This window comes from Anomaloglossus baeobatrachus, chromosome 8, assembly GCF_048569485.1.
Source record: "Anomaloglossus baeobatrachus isolate aAnoBae1 chromosome 8, aAnoBae1.hap1, whole genome shotgun sequence".
NCBI classification, from domain to species: Eukaryota; Metazoa; Chordata; class Amphibia; order Anura; family Aromobatidae; genus Anomaloglossus; species Anomaloglossus baeobatrachus.
Genome location: NC_134360.1, coordinates 251,448,222 through 251,467,535, shown reverse-complemented (window position 1 = coordinate 251,467,535; position 19,314 = coordinate 251,448,222). Strand labels below are relative to the sequence as shown.

Below are 19,314 nucleotides of genomic sequence, written 5' to 3'. Positions count from 1 at the left end.
CTCTCTCACACTCACACACACACACACTCACCTGTCCTGCAGTCCCTGCGGCACTGACGTCCTCAGTGCCATTGCCCCGCTCGGCTCCACTCCCCCCGAACTCTGCCCCCTCGCGCTCCGCCCCCCCGCACACAACGGAGTCCGACAAAGAATTCTGTTCTTTGTCATCCGTTGTACAGCGTTAAACAGCGCATCAGTCACATGCGTCAAGCAACGCATGTGACTGATACAAAACAACGGAAATGTGAACTTAGCCTTACAGTGGTTGCCCGATAGTAATATACTGTGTGTGTGTGTGTGTGTGTGTGTGTGTGTGTGTATATCCATATAATTTATTTTTATTTATTTTTATTAGAATTTATTTATCTATTTATTTATTTTTAGACAGGGATTGATTAAAAATATAAACTGAGGCAGTATTCGCCTTCCAGTGCCTCGGCACATCCAATGACATGCCCTAGAAGCCGCCTTTCTATGACTTCCAAATGAGGCAGTTTCTGTAGTCAGCGCCGCAATTTGAAAAAAATAAAAATTTATTTTTCCACCATGCATGACATCAACTGAAAAGTGGACTTAAGGCCGCTTTACACGCTGCGACATCGCTCAAGCGATCTTGTTGGGGTCACGGAATTTGACGCACATCCGGTTGCTTTAGCGATGCCGTTGCGTGTGACATCTATGAGCGATTTTTGAATCGTTGCAAATACGGTCAAAATCGCTCATCGGTGACACCCCCCCCTATTCTCGAATATCGCTGCTGCTACGTGTACGAAGTAGTTCGTCGCTCCTGCGGCAGCACACATCGCTATGTGTGACACCGCAGGAACGAGGAACCTCACCTTACCTGCGGCCGCCCGCAATGAGGAAGGAAGTAGGTGGGCGGGATGTTACGTCCCGCTCATCTCTTCCCCTCCTCTTCTATTGGGCGGCGGTTCAGTGAAGCTACTGTGACGTCGCTGTGACGCTGAACAAACCGCCCCCTTAGGAAGGAGGCGGGTCGCCGGTCACAGCGACGTCGCAGGGAAGGTAAGTGCGTGTGACGCTGCCATAGCGATAATGTTCGCTACGGCAGCGATCACACGATATCGCATGTACGATGGGGGCGGGTGCTTTCGCGCTCGACATCACTATCAATTGCTAGCGATGTCGTAGCGTGTAAAGCGGCCTTTAGTGTACAGGAGATATGAGGACAGCATACTTCTTAATCTTTACACCAGAAAATGTCTTAGAGGGGTTGTCCACTATTTTTACGTTGATGGCCTATACTTAGGCCATCAATATCTGATTGGCCAGGGCTCAACACCAGGCACCCTCGCCTATCAGCTGTTACCGGTGCTGTCGACGGCAGCAGGTGCCCAGAAATGGACAGTTTCAGAACTGCCTCGTCAACTGATAGTGGCCTGTTCTCTGTGTTAGCGGTGGCTGGAACTGCACATTACACAGATGCACAGCTCCGTTGACAGAATAGCGGCCATGGCCGGGTATGGCACCTCCGCAGTTGTGCAGTAGCCGGGTGCGGCTCCAGAATTGAGCACCTGTTGCCGGCATCGAGAACAGCTGATTGCGGGGGTGCAGGGAGTCGAAATCCAAATTTGTTTGGAAAGTATTAAAATGCCTCTTAAGAAAATGGATAAAAAATGAAACAAGGGAGCGCATGTGAAGGGTCTGGGAGATGGCGGTGAGGAGGAGAAACAGAATCTGCTCCCCTGGTGTGGTTGTGCAGCCCTAGCACCACCGCGGTATAAGGCGGGAGTGCGGTGTCGGTAGTCTTCTGACCTCTTAGCCCACGGTGTCCATCCAGGGAAGCAGATTCCTGAAGATCTGGTCTCCGATCACTGGGCGTCTCTGGTCATCTGACCTCCGTATCAAGCAGCTCTTGCCGTGAACCCACAGAGGGAAGATCAGCAGTAAAGTACAGAAGCACCGTCTGATAGAGCGCTAAGGAGGCCACAGTATTAGATTTTTTTTTTTTTATTTTTTTTAGAATTTATTGTTTTCTATCAGCCACAACGCGTTTCGATATACACAATATCTTCATCAGGTGGATGTAAAACGGAATGTGGAGAGTACTATTTAAAGGGATAGGTGCGATTCCATTGGTCAACACCAAATTAATTGAAATGTTAACCCTTAATGTATCACAACCAACCCTTCAACAATAATATAAAAGCTAATAAAAGATATTTAAAAAGTATTTTTTTCAAAAAGACTCTTTGCCATAAAAACATTATTTAAAAACACATGTGATAATATAATCATATAAATCATATATTAACTCCTAAAACTTAATACATAAAATCATGAGAACTTTTCAAAAAATGATCTGAGTATGCCTGCACTGCTAACATGTAATAATAGTGTTATAATGTGGGTGTTATCAGTGTGGGTAGATCAAGAATTTAATTTTATAAATTAGGGAATGGATATTCTTATTTTTAAAATTGCGTTAAATGTCTATTTAATCTCAACCACTGGGTGCATATGCCAGCACAATAGGTGCTGTGAACCATTTTTCCAGCACAATAGGTGCTGTGAACTGCTTTTCCAGAACCAACAGAAATAGCTATTGAATCTCAAACACTGGGTGCATATCCAGCACAATAGGTGCTGTCAATCATTTTTCCAGAATCTGAGCACTAGAATCATGCATGTGCCAGCACAATGAAGGTTCCGATTTCATTGTTAAATGTCTATTGAATCTCAACCACTGAGTGCATATGCCGGCATAATAGGTGCTGTGAATCACATTTCCAGCACAATAGGTGCTGTGAACCGCTTTTCCAGAACTGACAGAAATGTCTATTAAATCTCAACCACTGGGTGCATATGCCAGCACAATAGGTGCTGTGAATCACTTTTCCAGAATACGAGCACTAGAATCATGCATGTGCCAGCACAATAAAGGTTCCGATTCCAGTGTTAAATGCTTATTGAGTCTTAACCCCTGGGTGCATATGCCAGCACAATGGGTGCTGTGAATCACTTTTCCAGCACAGTAGGTGCTGTGAACCACTTTTCCAGAACTGACAGAAATGTCTATTGAATCTCAACCACTGGGTGCATATGCTAGCACAATGGGTGCTGTGAATAATTTTTCCAGCACAATAGGTGCTGTGAATCCCTTTTTCCAAACCCGAGCAACAAAATTCATTAAATCAATTCAATGTTTGGCTACATTCTCAATAGTCAGATTAAGACCCTCAGGGTGTAAGGTACCCAATCTGAATATCCAGTAACTCTCTCTTTTAATAAGTCTCTCGAACCAATCGGATCCGGAGTTATCTATGTGATCAATAATTAATAATCTCAATTGTTTGGGATCCTTCTGATGTGCAATTTGAAAATGTCGAGAAAGGCTGTGTTGGTGGAAGCCGTTTTTGATATTGGACCTATGTTTAATCAACTAATCAATTAATCTTAAGAAATTGGGGTACAGTGTACCCCAGCAATTTATTTTTTTCTTAGACTGATATATGAAACATTAGTCTTAATAAATCAGCCATAGTCTGGGCACCCAGTGTTGTCTTCATAGTCAGTATGGCTGGGGGGTTTGTTCTTTAGAGGATGAATTGATGACAATTGATAGAGAAATTATATAGATAAGTAGTGTAACGCCTGCCTGGATCAACAGACTCAGGTGGGATGTAATGGACAGGCTAGAGAGAAGCCACTCACCAAGCAGGACCCCCAGAACCCTGAAACCCTTTAACCCCTATACAGGGATTTGGAATTACACAGGGCCCTGGAGATCACTACCTGTGGAAGGCTGCAGTCCGATGAGAGTAGTCGTCAGGCAGGGTCAAACCAGGAATAGCAGAACCGGGACAGAATCGGCAGACAGGGACGTAATCAGAAAACGGAGCAGAGGTCAAATCTGGATCGAGCAGCGAGGTACAAAAACAGCAGGCAGGAGGGTAGTCAGAAAACACGCAGAAGTCAGCACACAGGAATCACAAAACAGAATAGGGCAGATCAGGAGCCAGGAAATCAGAACTATCTCTGGCAGAGGTCAGCAGACAGGAGGGGAACTAAGAAGGGTGTGGTGTCTTCCCATTGGCTGCAGCTAAACGCTGGCAACTTCAGCTGGAAGACACACGCCACCCACAGTCAACCAGTGGTACTGCAGATCCCAAGATAACCCAGCCCAGTGGATGATCAGAGCCTGCGCCCACTGGTGCCTCTGGCATCGACTCCTCTCCCATCACCAGCACCATCCACGGCAGGAACACGGCGTCGTCTGGCGATCAGAGCAGAAGTCGCTGGTGCGGACTCCGGTGGTGACGTAACAAGTAGCGTCTCCGTGGAGTATTGTCTTATGTGACAGATCAGGGAGTGTCGGGAAAGCTGCACGCAGAGCTCGACCTGTAAAGTGTCCTCTGATCTCTGCAATATGAGGACTCTGCTAACTCAGACTCAGGCTACACAGTAAAGCTCCACAAAAAAACAGAAATGACGGCTCATGTTAGTGTGAAAGCTGGAATACTTAAATCTTTCATGCTTCCAAGGACAATATATTCACTGTTGTTAATCAGAAACGGCAGCTTATAGGAAATAATAGATCGTAATCAACTGAACGTCACTCGTAGATTGCCTAGAATTTCACGTCCCTTAAAGGCCTGAGTTTGCGGGAAAACTAGATCTCGAGGTTGAGAAGGACCCGGCAAAGAAGATTAGGATAAAGCAGCGGCACGGTTCTGTGGAGTGATTTCACTTCTGTGGAGTGTAAATGATTTGTCGATCGTTAGTAGCCGAGGTTCACAGCCATTTCTGCAGAGTCCTCCGGATCGCACCGCAACGCTCGGCTCCTCTAATTACAATTATTTTCCCCGGGATTCATGTAACTTATAACTCCGGCTTTATCAACTTTAACATCTAATCAGATCAAATCTGCGGCTGCTCCGGGGCCCAACTCCCTTCATGGGCTTTGATGTACCTGATACATGACTTCTGAAGGAGAATCTGAGTGGTCGCCTCCTAAAAATAAAAAAAAAGGCTCCATTAAAATATTTCCTTGTCTACGAAGAAGCAACTTCTTTGATTCTACTTGTTTTTAAATAGAAGTTTCTCTTGGGAAAATTGTTTTTACATACCGTATATTTTTTGAATTTTTGTTTTATACAGTGTGTCCACCCATATCCTGTATACACCGCACCTATATACAGTGTGTCCACCCATATCCTGTATACACCGCACCTATATACAGTGTGTCCACCCATATCCTGTATACACCGCACCTATATACAGTGTGTCCACCCATATCCTGTATACACCGCACCTATATACAGTGTGTCCACCCATATCCTGTATACACCGCACCTATGTACAGTGTGTCCACCCATGTCCTGTATACACCGCACCTATATACAGTGTGTTCACCCATGTCCTGTATACACCGCACCTATATACAGTGTGTCCACCCATGTCCTGTATACACCGCACCTATATACAGTGTGTCCACCCATGTCCTGTATACACCGCACCTATATACAGTGTGTCCACCCATATCCTGTATACACCACACCTATATACAGTGTCTCCACCCATATCCTGTATACACCGCACCTATATACAGTGTGTCCACCCATGTCCTGTATACACCGCACCTATATACAGTGTGTCCACCCATGTCCTATATACACCGCACCTATATACAGTGTGTCCACCCATGTCCTGTATACACCGAACCTATATACAGTGTGTCCACCCATATCCTGTATACACCGCACCTATATACAGCGTGTCCACCCATATCCTGTATACACCACACCTATATACAGTGTGTCCACCCATATCCTGTATACACCGCACCTATATACAGTGTGTCCACCCATGTCCTGTATACACCGCACCTATATACAGTGTGTCCACCAATGTCCTGTATACACCGCACCTATATACAGTGTGTCCACCCATATCCTGTATACACCACACCTATATACAGTGTGTCCACCCATGTCCTGTATACACCGCACCTATATACAGTGTGTCCACCCATATCCTGTATACACCGCACCTATATACAGTGTGTCCACCCATATCCTGTATACACCGCACCTATATACAGTGTGTCCACCCATATCCTGTATACACCGCACCTATATACAGTGTGTCCACCCGTATCCTGTATACACCGCACCTATATACAGTGTTTCCACCCATCTCCTGTATACACCGCACCTCTATACAGTGTGTCCACCCATATCCTGTATACACAGCACCTATATACAGTGTGTCCACCCATATCCTGTATACACCGCACCTATATACAGTGTGTCCACCATATCCTGTATACACCGCACCTATATACAGTGTGTCCACCCATATCCTGTATACACCGCACCTATATTCAGTGTGTCCACCCATGTCCTGTATACACCGCACCTATATACAGTGTGTCCATCCATATCCTGTATACACCGCACCTATATACAGTGTGTCCACCCATATCCTGTATACACCGCACCTATATACAGTGTCCACCCATCTCCTGTATACACCACACCTATATACAGTGTGTCCACCCATGTCCTGTATACACTGCACCTATATTCAGTGTGTCCACCCATGTCCTGTATACACCGCACCTATATATAGTGTGTCCACCCATCTCCTGTATATACCGTACCTATATACAGTGTGTCCACCCATCTCCTGTATATACCGTACCTATATACAGTGTGTCCACCCATAATCTGTTTACACCGCACCTATATACAGTGTGTCCACCCATATCCTGTATACACCGCACCTATATACAGTGTGTTCACCCATATCCTGTATACACCGCACCTATATACAGTGTGTCCACCCATATCCTGTATACACCGCACCTATATACAGTGTGTTCACCCATGTCCTGTATACACCGCACCTATATACAGTGTGTCCACCCATGTCCTGTATACACCGCACCTATATACAGTGTGTCCACCCATATCCTGTATACACCGCACCTATATACAGTGTGTTCACCCATGTCCTGTATACACCGCACCTATATACAGTGTGTCCACCCATGTCCTGTATACACCGCACCTATATACAGTGTGTCCACCCATATCCTGTATACACCGCACCTATATACAGTGTGTCCACCCATATCCTGTATACACCGCACCTTTATACAGTGTGTCCACCCATATCCTGTATAGACCGCACCTATATACAGTGTGTCCACCCATATCCTGTATACACCGCACCTATATACAGTGTCTCCACCCATATCCTGTATACACCGCACCTATATACAGTGTGTCCACCCATGTCCTGTATACACCGCACCTATATACAGTGTGTCCACCCATGTCCTATATACACCGCACCTATATACAGTGTGTCCACCCATGTCCTGTATACACCGAACCTATATACAGTGTGTCCACCCATATCCTGTATACACCGCACCTATATACAGCGTGTCCACCCATATCCTGTATACACCACACCTATATACAGTGTGTCCACCCATATCCTGTATACACCGCACCTATATACAGTGTGTCCACCCATGTCCTGTATACACCGCACCTATATACAGTGTGTCCACCAATGTCCTGTATACACCGCACCTATATACAGTGTGTCCACCCATATCCTGTATACACCACACCTATATACAGTGTGTCCACCCATGTCCTGTATACACCGCACCTATATACAGTGTGTCCACCCATATCCTGTATACACCGCACCTATATACAGTGTGTCCACCCATATCCTGTATACACCGCACCTATATACAGTGTGTCCACCCATATCCTGTATACACCGCACCTATATACAGTGTGTCCACCCGTATCCTGTATACACCGCACCTATATACAGTGTTTCCACCCATCTCCTGTATACACCGCACCTCTATACAGTGTGTCCACCCATATCCTGTATACACAGCACCTATATACAGTGTGTCCACCCATATCCTGTATACACCGCACCTATATACAGTGTGTCCACCATATCCTGTATACACCGCACCTATATACAGTGTGTCCACCCATATCCTGTATACACCGCACCTATATTCAGTGTGTCCACCCATGTCCTGTATACACCGCACCTATATACAGTGTGTCCATCCATATCCTGTATACACCGCACCTATATACAGTGTGTCCACCCATATCCTGTATACACCGCACCTATATACAGTGTCCACCCATCTCCTGTATACACCACACCTATATACAGTGTGTCCACCCATGTCCTGTATACACTGCACCTATATTCAGTGTGTCCACCCATGTCCTGTATACACCGCACCTATATACAGTGTGTTCACCCATATCCTGTATACACCGCACCTATATACAGTGTGTCCACCCATATCCTGTATACACCGCACCTATATACAGTGTGTTCACCCATATCCTGTATACACCGCACCTATATACAGTGTGTCCACCCATGTCCTGTATACACCGCACCTATATACAGTGTGTCCACCCATATCCTGTATACACCGCACCTATATACAGTGTGTCCATCCATATCCTGTATACACCGCACCTATATATAGTGTGTCCACCCATCTCCTGTATATACCGTACCTATATACAGTGTGTCCACCCATCTCCTGTATATACCGTACCTATATACAGTGTGTCCACCCATAATCTGTTTACACCGCACCTATATACAGTGTGTCCACCCATATCCTGTATACACCGCACCTATATACAGTGTGTTCACCCATATCCTGTATACACCGCACCTATATACAGTGTGTCCACCCATATCCTGTATACACCGCACCTATATACAGTGTGTTCACCCATGTCCTGTATACACCGCACCTATATACAGTGTGTCCACCCATGTCCTGTATACACCGCACCTATATACAGTGTGTCCACCCATATCCTGTATACACCGCACCTATATACAGTGTGTTCACCCATGTCCTGTATACACCGCACCTATATACAGTGTGTCCACCCATGTCCTGTATACACCGCACCTATATACAGTGTGTCCACCCATATCCTGTATACACCGCACCTATATACAGTGTGTCCACCCATATCCTGTATACACCGCACCTTTATACAGTGTGTCCACCCATATCCTGTATAGACCGCACCTATATACAGTGTGTCCACCCATATCCTGTATAGACCGCACCTTTATACAGTGTGTCCACCCATATCCTGTATACACCGCACCTTTATACAGTGTGTCCACCCATATCCTGTATACACCGCACCTATATACAGTGTGTCCACCCATATCCTGTATACACCGCACCTTTATACAGTGTGTCCACCCATATCCTGTATACACCGCACCTATATACAGTGTCTCCACCCATATCCTGTATACACCGCACCTATATACAGTGTGTCCACCCATATCCTGTATACACCGCACCTATATACAGTGTGTCCACCCATATCCTGTATACACCGCACCTATATACAGTGTGTCCACCCATATCCTGTATACACCGCACCTATATACAGTGTGTCCACCCATATCCTGTATACACCGCACCTATATACAGTGTGTCCACCCATGTCCTGTCCACCGCTATTAACTTGAGAACGGCGGCAGCTATAGGCATAGAAGTGGTGTCTAGGTATAGTAAAGTAGCCATGCGCTACGCAATGAAACCACCTATAGTGCCACCTGGTGGAAAACAACGGAGTTAGCATTTTTATCTCGAAAACGGAACGAGATAGAGAAAAAAAGTGAATTAAAAAATTGTAGGGCATCATCAATTTAATACGAATCGACACCTTGCATACAGAAATGCTATGATATAAAACCCATGACCCCCCAAAACAATGAATGCTGGTCACGAATATGGCACTCATTTAACCTTGATGCTGAAAGTGGCCCCCGTCAGCTGCAATGCACATCTGGCCTCTGCACAGCATACTGTATTTTGCTGCAATGCACATCTGGCCTCTGCACAGCATACTGTATCTGGCTGCAATGCACATCTGGCCTCTGCACAGCATACTGTATCTTGCTGCAATGCACATCTGGCCTCTGCACAGCATACTGTATCTTGCTGCAATGCACATCTGGCCTCTGCACAGCATACTGTATCTGGCTGCAATGCACATCTGGCCTCTGCACAGCATACTGTATCTTGCTGCAATGCACATCTGGCCTCTGCACAGCATACTGTATCTTGCTGCAATGCACATCTGGCCTCTGCACAGCATACTGTATCTTGCTGCAATGCACATCTGGGCTCTGCACAGCATACTGTATCTGGCTGCACGTTGTGCAATATGGTAGGGGACACATTTGCACAAGCATCTGTGATACGTGGTGGTAGGTCCTGCAATGTTGGTGGAGGGGTCGCATACACCTGCTGTTTGATGTGACCTCACAGAAAGAAGTGCAATGGGGTCAGGTCAGGTGAGCGGAGGCCACTCCACACAGCCACCATAGCCAATGACTTGTAGGAAGGTCTCCATGAGGTATCGCTTCACGTCCGCAGCCTTGTGAGTTTTACACCTTCTAATCATAGCATTTCTGTATGCAAGGTGTCGATTCGTATTGAATTGATGATGCCCTATAATTTTTTAATTCACTTTTTTTCTCTATCTCGTTCCGTTTTCGAGATACAAAATGCTAACTCCGTTGTTTTCCACCAGGTGCCGCTATAGGTGGTTTCTTGGCGTAGCGCATGGCTATTTTACTATACCTAGACACCACTTCTATGCCTATAGCTGCCGCCGTTCTCAAGTTACTGGCGTTGGACAGGAGATGGGTAAACACACTGCATACTCACTTGTAAACCCTTGGATTGCTATGTAAATTGGTCTTCAAGGGGTTGTGCCAATACTCATAGGATAAGGGGTAACTTGCTGAACAATAAAGGTCCAACCACTTGGACACCCACCTATCCCAAAAAAGAGTGGCTCTTCCTGAATGTAGTGGAGGTGGCGTATGCGCACCGTGGGACGTGTACCTTTTGTACTCTGCTATCTCTGACACTCCCATAGACAATGAATAGAGAATATGTGCACATGCTTGACCTCTGAAGAACCCCCTTCTTGAATCATTGGGGTCCCGCAGTATATTTATTCTCTGTATGACAGCCGGGGATAGCCAATTATATTGAATTGCTTTTTTGGATGGCATGGTGGCTCAGTGGTTAGCACTGCAGTCTTGTGCTGGCTCAGTGTTTAGCACTGCAGTCTTGTGCTGGCTCAGTGGTTAGCACTGGAGTCTTGCAGTGCTGGGGTCCTGGGTTCAAATCCCACCAAGGACAACATCTGCAAGAAGTTTGTATGTTCTCCCCGTGTTTGGGTGGGTTTCCTCCCACACTCCAAAGACATACTGATAGGGACTCTAGATTGTGAGCCCCAATGGGGACAGTGTGTCCAATGTATGTAAAGCGCTGCGCAATATGTTAGCGCTATATAAAAATAAAGATTTATTATTTATTATTTTATTTATTTTCCAGTAATCACGCAGGGAGTAAAAGTTGTGGCGTATGTGGCCATCACGTCATCCTGAAGGTACATGTCAGGGCCCTTTTCTCGGGAGCGGTGGGTGGTCCAGCGATTGGACCCTCACCAAGGGGAGGTTTCCAACCTATCCGGTGGATGGGAGATCAAGTCCATTGTTGGTTATATTTCTAAACGAGGTTGAAGGATCACGGATAAACAGCCATTGACCATTGCAGCCTCGGGTGTCCTAGGAAGGTAATACTTGACTTATGAAAATTCTGCCCAAATTTACATTTTAAAACCCAAATTCTATTTAAAAAGAATAATAATTGCAAAATATAAATTCTTTTTGGATCATAATATGCACTGAACTTTTGCTAAAAAAAACTCAACATATGTCTTAAAGTCCGGGGGCAGGTTCCTGTAATCCACGAGAACGCTGACCGTCCTTCCTGAGAGCCCTGTGTAGTGGCCCAGACCTCTCCTCCAGACCAGTCTGATCGGTGCGGGGGCGAGAGGGAAAACTTCCAAAACCTGCATGGCACTTAACCCCTTCAGCCCCCAGCCTGTTTTCACCGTAAAGACCAGGCCATTTTTTGCAATTCTGACCAGTGTCACTTTGACAGGTTATAACTCTGGAACGCTTTAACGGATCCTGGCGATTCTGAGATTGTTTTTTCGTGACATATTGTACTTCATGTCAATGGTAAATTTAGGCCAATATGTTTTGCGTTTATTTGTGAAAATTTTGGAAATTTGGAGAAAATTTTGAAAATTTCGCAATTTTCAAAATTTGAAATTTTATGCCCATAAATCTGAGAGATATGTCACACAAAATAGTTACTAAATAACATTTCCCACTTGTCTACTTTACACCAGCGCAATTTTCGAAACAAATTTTTTTCCCGTTAGGAAGTTAGAAGGGTTCAAAGTTCATCAGCAATTTTTCATTTTTCCAACAAAATTTACAAAAAAAATGTTTTAGGTACCACATCACATTTCGAGTGACTTTGAGACGCCTAGGTGACAGAAAATACCCAAAAATGACCCCATTCTAAAATCTGCACCCCTCACACTGCTCAAAACCACATCCAAGAAGCTTATTAATACTTTAGGAGCCTTACAGCAACCAAAGCAATGTGGAAGGAAAAAATGAAAATTTTACTTTTTTACACAAAAATGTTACTTTAGCCATAAAATTTAGTATTTTCACAAGGGTATCAGGAAAAATGCACCATAAAATTAATTGTGCAATTTCTCCTGAGTACACCGATATCTCATATGTGGGGGAAATCAATTGTTTGGGCGCACGGCAGGGCTCGGAAGAGAAGGAGCATCATTTGAATTTTTGAAAGCAAAATTGTCTGTAATAATTAGCAGATGCGATGTTGCGTTTGGAGACCCCCTGAGGTGCCTAAACAATGGAGCTCCCCCACAAGTGACCCCATTTTGGAAACTAGACCCCTCATGGAATTTATCTAGATGTTTATTGAGCACGTTTAACCTCTGGGGGCTCCACAAAAGTAAATAACTGTGAGCCATAAAAAAAAAAAAAAAAAAAATTACCACAAAACTGTTACTTCAACCAGGTAGCTTTTTTTTCACAAGGGTATCAGGAAAAATTACAACATAAAATGCATTGTGCATTTTCTCCTGAGTACACAGATACCTCCTATGTGGTGGAAATCAAATGTTTGGGCGCACAGCAGGGCTCGAAAGGCAAGGAGCGTCATTTGACTTTTCAAACGCAAAATTGTCTGGAATCGTTAGCGGATGCCATGTTGTGTTTGGAGACCCCCTGAGGTGCCTAAATAATGGAGCTCCCCCACAGCTCACAGCTCCCCCCGTCGGGGCATCCGTCCGGACCGCCCCTCCCCCACTCTGCAAAGCGTGCTCCGGACGCATGCGCCCTGACAGGGCCATTCACTTTTATGGAGTGCACTGCGTTAGCGTGAGCTCTGTTTTGTGCCATTTTTTACACATATACGTTTCTGCAGACGGACACCCGAACGTACTCCTCTACATTACACATGTGTGTGTTGATGTAGCAGGATTGTGCGCTGATGTAGTGGATCTGTGTGCGCTGATGTAGTGGAGCTGTGTGCTGATGTAGTAGGGTTGCGTGTTGATGTAGCAGGGCTGTGTGTGTTGATGTAGCAGGGCTGTGTGTGTTGATGTAGCTGGGCTGTGTGTGTTGATGTAGCTGGGCTGTGTGTGTTGATGTAGCTGGGCTGTGTGTGTTGATGTAGCTGGGCTGTGTGTGTTGATGTAGCTGGGCTGTGTGTATTGATATAGCGGAGCTGTGTGTGTTGATGCAGTAGGGCTGTGTGTTGATGCAGTAGGGCTGTGTGATGTAGCGGAGCTGTGTGTGTGTTGATGTAGTGGAGCTGTGTGTGTTGATGCAGTAGGGCTGTGTGTGCTGATGTAGTGGAGCTGTGTGTGTTGATGTAGTAGGGCTGTGTGTGTTGATGCAGTAGGGCTGTGTGTGCTGATGCAGTAGGGCTGTGTGTGCTGATGTAGCGGAGCTGTGTGTGTCGATGTAGTAGGGCTGTGTGTGTTGATGCAGTAGGGCTGTGTGTGCTGATGTAGTGGAGCTGTGTGTATTGATGTAGTAGAGCCATGTATGTATTTACAGCAGAGTTGAGTGTATATTTACAGCAGAGTTGAGTGTGCATGTACTGTGCATGCAGCATTGTCGTATATGTTTGTGGTGCTGACTATACATGATGTGTGAGCAGTAAACCTATATGTTTGTAATACACGCTGCTGAGAAACACTAACAATAGATCTGCTACCTCAATATTCTACTCTACTGCATTAAAGGGAACCTGTCATTTTAAAAAACACCATACATATGGCTAATCTGCAGGTTAATAGCTTTCTGAACTTGCCCGGCACCTGCATTTAGATCACTGCTCATGGGAGGAAATTAATTTTATTCCTCCCGGCAGTGTTCGGATTCCAGTCCTGGTGAAGGCACCAGTCAAGTGTTGAGAGCGGTGACTGTAACAGCGCCCACAGCGACTGACAGTCAGGTCTTATGATGGATGGCTGTCTGTCCTACACACAGAGCAGTGACTGAACTCGGCCGGTGCCGCCCTTATGACCGGAAGCTGAACTCTGCTGGGAGGGATAAAGTTAATTTCCTCCCGGCAGCGGGGCTCCAATTGCTGACGCTGGGCAGGTTCAGAACACTATTAACCTGCCAATAACCCTCGTATCCGCAGGTTAATGGTGCTTGTTCACATGACCGGTTCCCTCTAAAATGATATTGACGGCTTTGCTTCCATACACCGCTGAAGACGTCTTACTTAGTAAGAAATATAGTTTTCCTATTTTCTGCTGTCTGTGAGCATCTTCCAACAAGGGGGGTCATATCGTCTGAAACCTAAAGCGTTTAATTTCGCTTTTTTATTGCTTTGGCCTCGTTATTTTAAGGTCTTGATGATAGATGCTCACGTATATGACGAGGAAGAGGCCGACCACATAACATTACACAGACTGATCCTTCTCGATAGTGTGACTTCATTTCTGATAGAGGGGAGTGCTTCATTTGGGGTTGTGAGCGGAATACACTCCTCCTATGCCTTCGGAACTCCAAATTAGTTAGTTTTGTTTTAAATCATTGCAGCACACACGCTTTGTGGTGTACTGAAAAATTCTGCTTTATTACGTCATGTGACCAGTTTGTATAGTACCTCACACAAAGAAATAACTATGCACCGATAAGAGCCGCAGGGGTGTGTAGATATGTGAAACTTCCTCGCCCATCAGTGTTAGCTGAGCCCTAAGACATCATTCAGTTATAAGACAAGATGGTCTTTTTAATAACAAAATAGATTATAATCTCTGACAGGAGAGATTAGACACAAAGAACATCCTATTTCTCTGGAGGACCCAACATGATTTCAGTGGACCTCCTGCAATGCTGTTGTTTCCTCGAGGTGGCGCCGCAGGAATCTTTCTGCCAGGGATATCTGCGGATAATAGTGGGGGGTCTGAGCAGGGGACGGCCCCGTGGTGGTCCCGATGTCGGGGCAGTTATGGACATTTTAATGTGAATTGCTGTTTGCGGAGCGAGCGCTCGTTTTATCCCGATCTGACTTTGGTTTTCTGTTTGTTTCAGTCTCTCCCTGGAATTACAGATCGAATGGAATTCACGGTTCATCTCCGGTTGCAATAGGACCCGAAACTACAGACATCGGCGGAACAAATGAAGGTCAGGCTCCCCGTCTGTGATTAAATAATAAAAGCCTGTCATCTGCATTCACACAGCTAATTCTTTACATTATGGAAAGATGACATTTCTTTTATATGCAAAGCGCATGAATGTTTTTTTTATTTCATCCACACCGTGCAGAGCGATACTTTATATATCAATGGCTGAGACATTCACAGCCCTGACACCGACACCGGCGTTTGTTAACTGGGATTGTAAAGCTGGTTATCAGGGGAAGCCGGCTCAATAAATCCAATCTGTGGGCTCCTCTCATCTGGCGGTTTTAGTAAATACCTGTATAATAGAACACTATTGTCTCATCGCTCTGCTTTCTGCTGTCCCTCTCTTACTCCTCCTAGAAATGCATGAATAAATTGACAACTGGGTGTTACCATTTCCTCAAAGGGGCGTGTTCCTCCACAGGCTGACACTGGCAGCTCTGATTGGACAGTGTTTGAGCGTGCAGGCACATGCCCCCAGATAACAACCTTACATTTCCAGGAGGAGTAACAGAGGAACGATACAATGCAGAGTTCTTTTTTTGCATTGCATGTATTACAGAGAAGAGTATAATTTACTAAAATAGACGTCATGAGAGGCGGCAGGCCCAGTCTAAAGGGAAGGGGCTGCGATTGGGGTTTTGTATTAATAATTATTGATTATGGAATCAGTTATTTTTAATACAAAATTAAATTAATTGTTTATTTAGTTTTTATTTAAATCTATTTTTACTCTAACACTGGGGGCGGCCATCTTGGGTGTGCGGTGTGTAACGACCGTTACAGACCGCAAATACGGCAGCTCCTGTGCATAGGGGCTGATAAGCGGCGTCCGACCCCATCTCCTGCACTGTGGCTCCCCCCGATCACGAATCCACACCTTGCATACAGAAATGCTATGATTAGAGCGTGTAACACTCACAAGGCTGCGGACGTGAAGCGATACCTCATGGAGACCTTCCTACAAGTCATTGGGTATGGAGCTGTGTGGAGTGGCCTCCGCTCACCTGACCTGACCCCATTGCACTTCTTTCTGTGAGGTCACATCAAACAGCAGGTGTATGCGACCCCTCCACCAACATTGCAGGACCTACGACGACGTATCACAGATGCTCGTGCAAACGTGTCACCTACCATATTGCACAGCGTGCAGCAAGATACAGTATGCTGTGCAGAGGCCAGATGTGCATTGCAGCAAGATACAGTATGCTGTGCAGAGGCCAGATGTGCATTGCAGCAAGATACAATATGCTGTGCAGAGCCAGATGTGCATTGCAGCAAGATACAGTATGCTGTGCAGAGTCCAGATGTGCATTGCAGCCAGATACAGTATGCTGTGCAGAGTCCAGATGTGCATTGCAGCCATATACAGTATGCTGTGCAGAGGCCAGATGTGCACTGCAGCAAGATACAGTATGCTGTGCAGAGTCCAGATGTGCATTGCAGCAAGATACAGTATGCTGTGCAGAGGCCAGATGTGCACTGCAGCAAGATACAGTATGCTGTGCAGAGGCCAGATGTGCATTGCAGCAATATACAGTATGCTGTGCAGAGGCCAGATGTGCACTGCAGCAAGATACAGTATGCTGTGCAGAGGCCAGATGTGCATTGCAGCAATATACAGTATGCTGTGCAGAGGCCAGATGTGCACTGCAGCAAGATACAGTATGCTGTGCAGAGGCCAGATGTGCATTGCAGCAATATACAGTATGCTGTGCAGAGTCCAGATGTGCACTGCAGCAAGATACAGTATGCTGTGCAGAGGCCAGATGTGCACTGCAGCAAGATACAGTATGCTGTGCAGAGTCCAGATGTGCATTGCAGCCAGATACAGTATGCTGTGCAGAGGCCAGATGTGCACTGCAGCAAGATACAGTATGCTGTGCAGAGTCCAGATGTGCATTGCAGCAAGATACAGTATGCTGTGCAGAGTCCAGATGTGCATTGCAGGAAGATACAGTATGCTGTGCAGAGTCCAGATGTGCATTGCAGCTGACGGGGGACACTAATGAGCGCCATATGCGTGACCAGCATTCAATGTTTTGGGGGGTCATGGGTTTCATATCATAGCATTTCTGTATAAGGTGTCGATTCGTATTGAATTGATGTTGCCCTACAACTTTGTAATTCACTTTTTTTCTCTATCTTGTTCCGTTTTCGAGATAAAAATGCTAACTCCGTTGTTTTCCACCAGGTGGCGCTATAGGTGGTTTCATTGCGTAGCGCATGCCTACTTTACTATACCTAGACACCGCTTCTATGTCTATAGCTGCTGCCGTTCACAAGTTAATGGCGGTGGACAGGATATGGGTGGACACACTGTATATAGGTGCGGAGTATACAGGATATGGGTGGACACACTGTATATAGGTGCGGTGTATATAGGATATGGGTGGACACACTGTATAGAGGTGCGGTGTATACAGGATATGGGTGGACACACTGTATATAGGTGTGGTGTATACAGGATATGGGTGGACACACTGTATATAGGTGCGATGTATACAGGATATGGGTGGACACACTGTATATAGGTGCGGTGTATACAGGATATGGGGGGACACAGTGTATATAGGTGCGGTGTATACAGGATATGGGTGGACACAGTGTATATAGGTGCGGTGTATACAGGATATGGGTGGACGCGCTGTATATAGGTGCGGTGTATACAGGATATGGGTGGACACACTGTATATAGGTGTGGTGTATACATGATATGGGTGGACACACTGTATATAGGTGCGGTGTATATAGGACATGGGTGGACACACTGTATATAGGTGCGGTGTATACAGGATATGGGTGGACACACTGTATATAGGTGTGGTGTATACAGGATATGGGTGGACACACTGTATATAGGTGCGATGTATACAGGATATGGGTGGACACACTGTATATAGGTGCGGTGTATACAGGATATGGGGGGACACAGTGTATATAGGTGCGGTGTATACAGGATATGGGTGGACACAGTGTATATAGGTGCGGTGTATACAGGATATGGGTGGACGCGCTGTATATAGGTGCGGTGTATACAGGATATGGGTGGACACACTGTATATAGGTGCGGTGGACAGGATATGGGTGGACACACTGTATATAGGTGCGGTGTATACAGGATATGGGTGGACACACTGTATATAGGTGCGGTGTATACAGGATATGGGTGGACACACTGTATATAGGTGCGGTGTATACAGGATATGGGTGGACACACTGTATATAGGTGCGGTGTATACAGGATATGGGTGGACACGCTGTATATAGGTGCGGTGTATACAGGATATGGGTGGACACGCTGTATATAGGTGCGGTGTATACAGGATATGGGTGGACACGCTGTATATAGGTGCGGTGTATACAGGATATGGGTGGACACACTGTATATAGGTGCGGTGTATACAGGATATGGGTGGACACACTGTATATAGGTGCGGTGTATACAGGATATGGGTGGACACACTGTATATAGGTGCGGTGTATACAGGATATGGTGGACACACTGTATATAGGTGCGGTGTATACAGGATATGGGTGGACACACTATATAGGTGCGGTGTATACAGGATATGGGTGGACACACTGTATATAGGTGCGGTGTATACAGGATTTGGTGGACACACTGTATATAGGTGCGGTGTATACAGGATATGGGTGGACACACTGTATATAGGTGCGGTGT

At 45.7% G+C, this 19,314-nt stretch overlaps 1 protein-coding gene across 8 annotated transcripts in view; it reads left to right on the top strand.

The window, feature by feature from the left end:
* Positions 1 to 19,314, top strand: part of LOC142249007 (cytosolic carboxypeptidase 6-like) — a 2,064,630-nt gene that overhangs the window by 1,325,921 nt on the left and 719,395 nt on the right. For 7 of the 8 annotated variants that reach the window (XM_075320539.1, XM_075320540.1, XM_075320537.1 and 4 more), the window contains one exon: positions 15,538 to 15,630. The exons of the other annotated variant lie outside the window; for it this stretch is intronic. In XM_075320539.1, the coding sequence (XP_075176654.1) occupies positions 15,538 to 15,630 (93 nt within the window). The remainder of the gene's footprint in view (positions 1 to 15,537; positions 15,631 to 19,314) is intronic. 8 annotated transcript variants of the gene reach the window in all.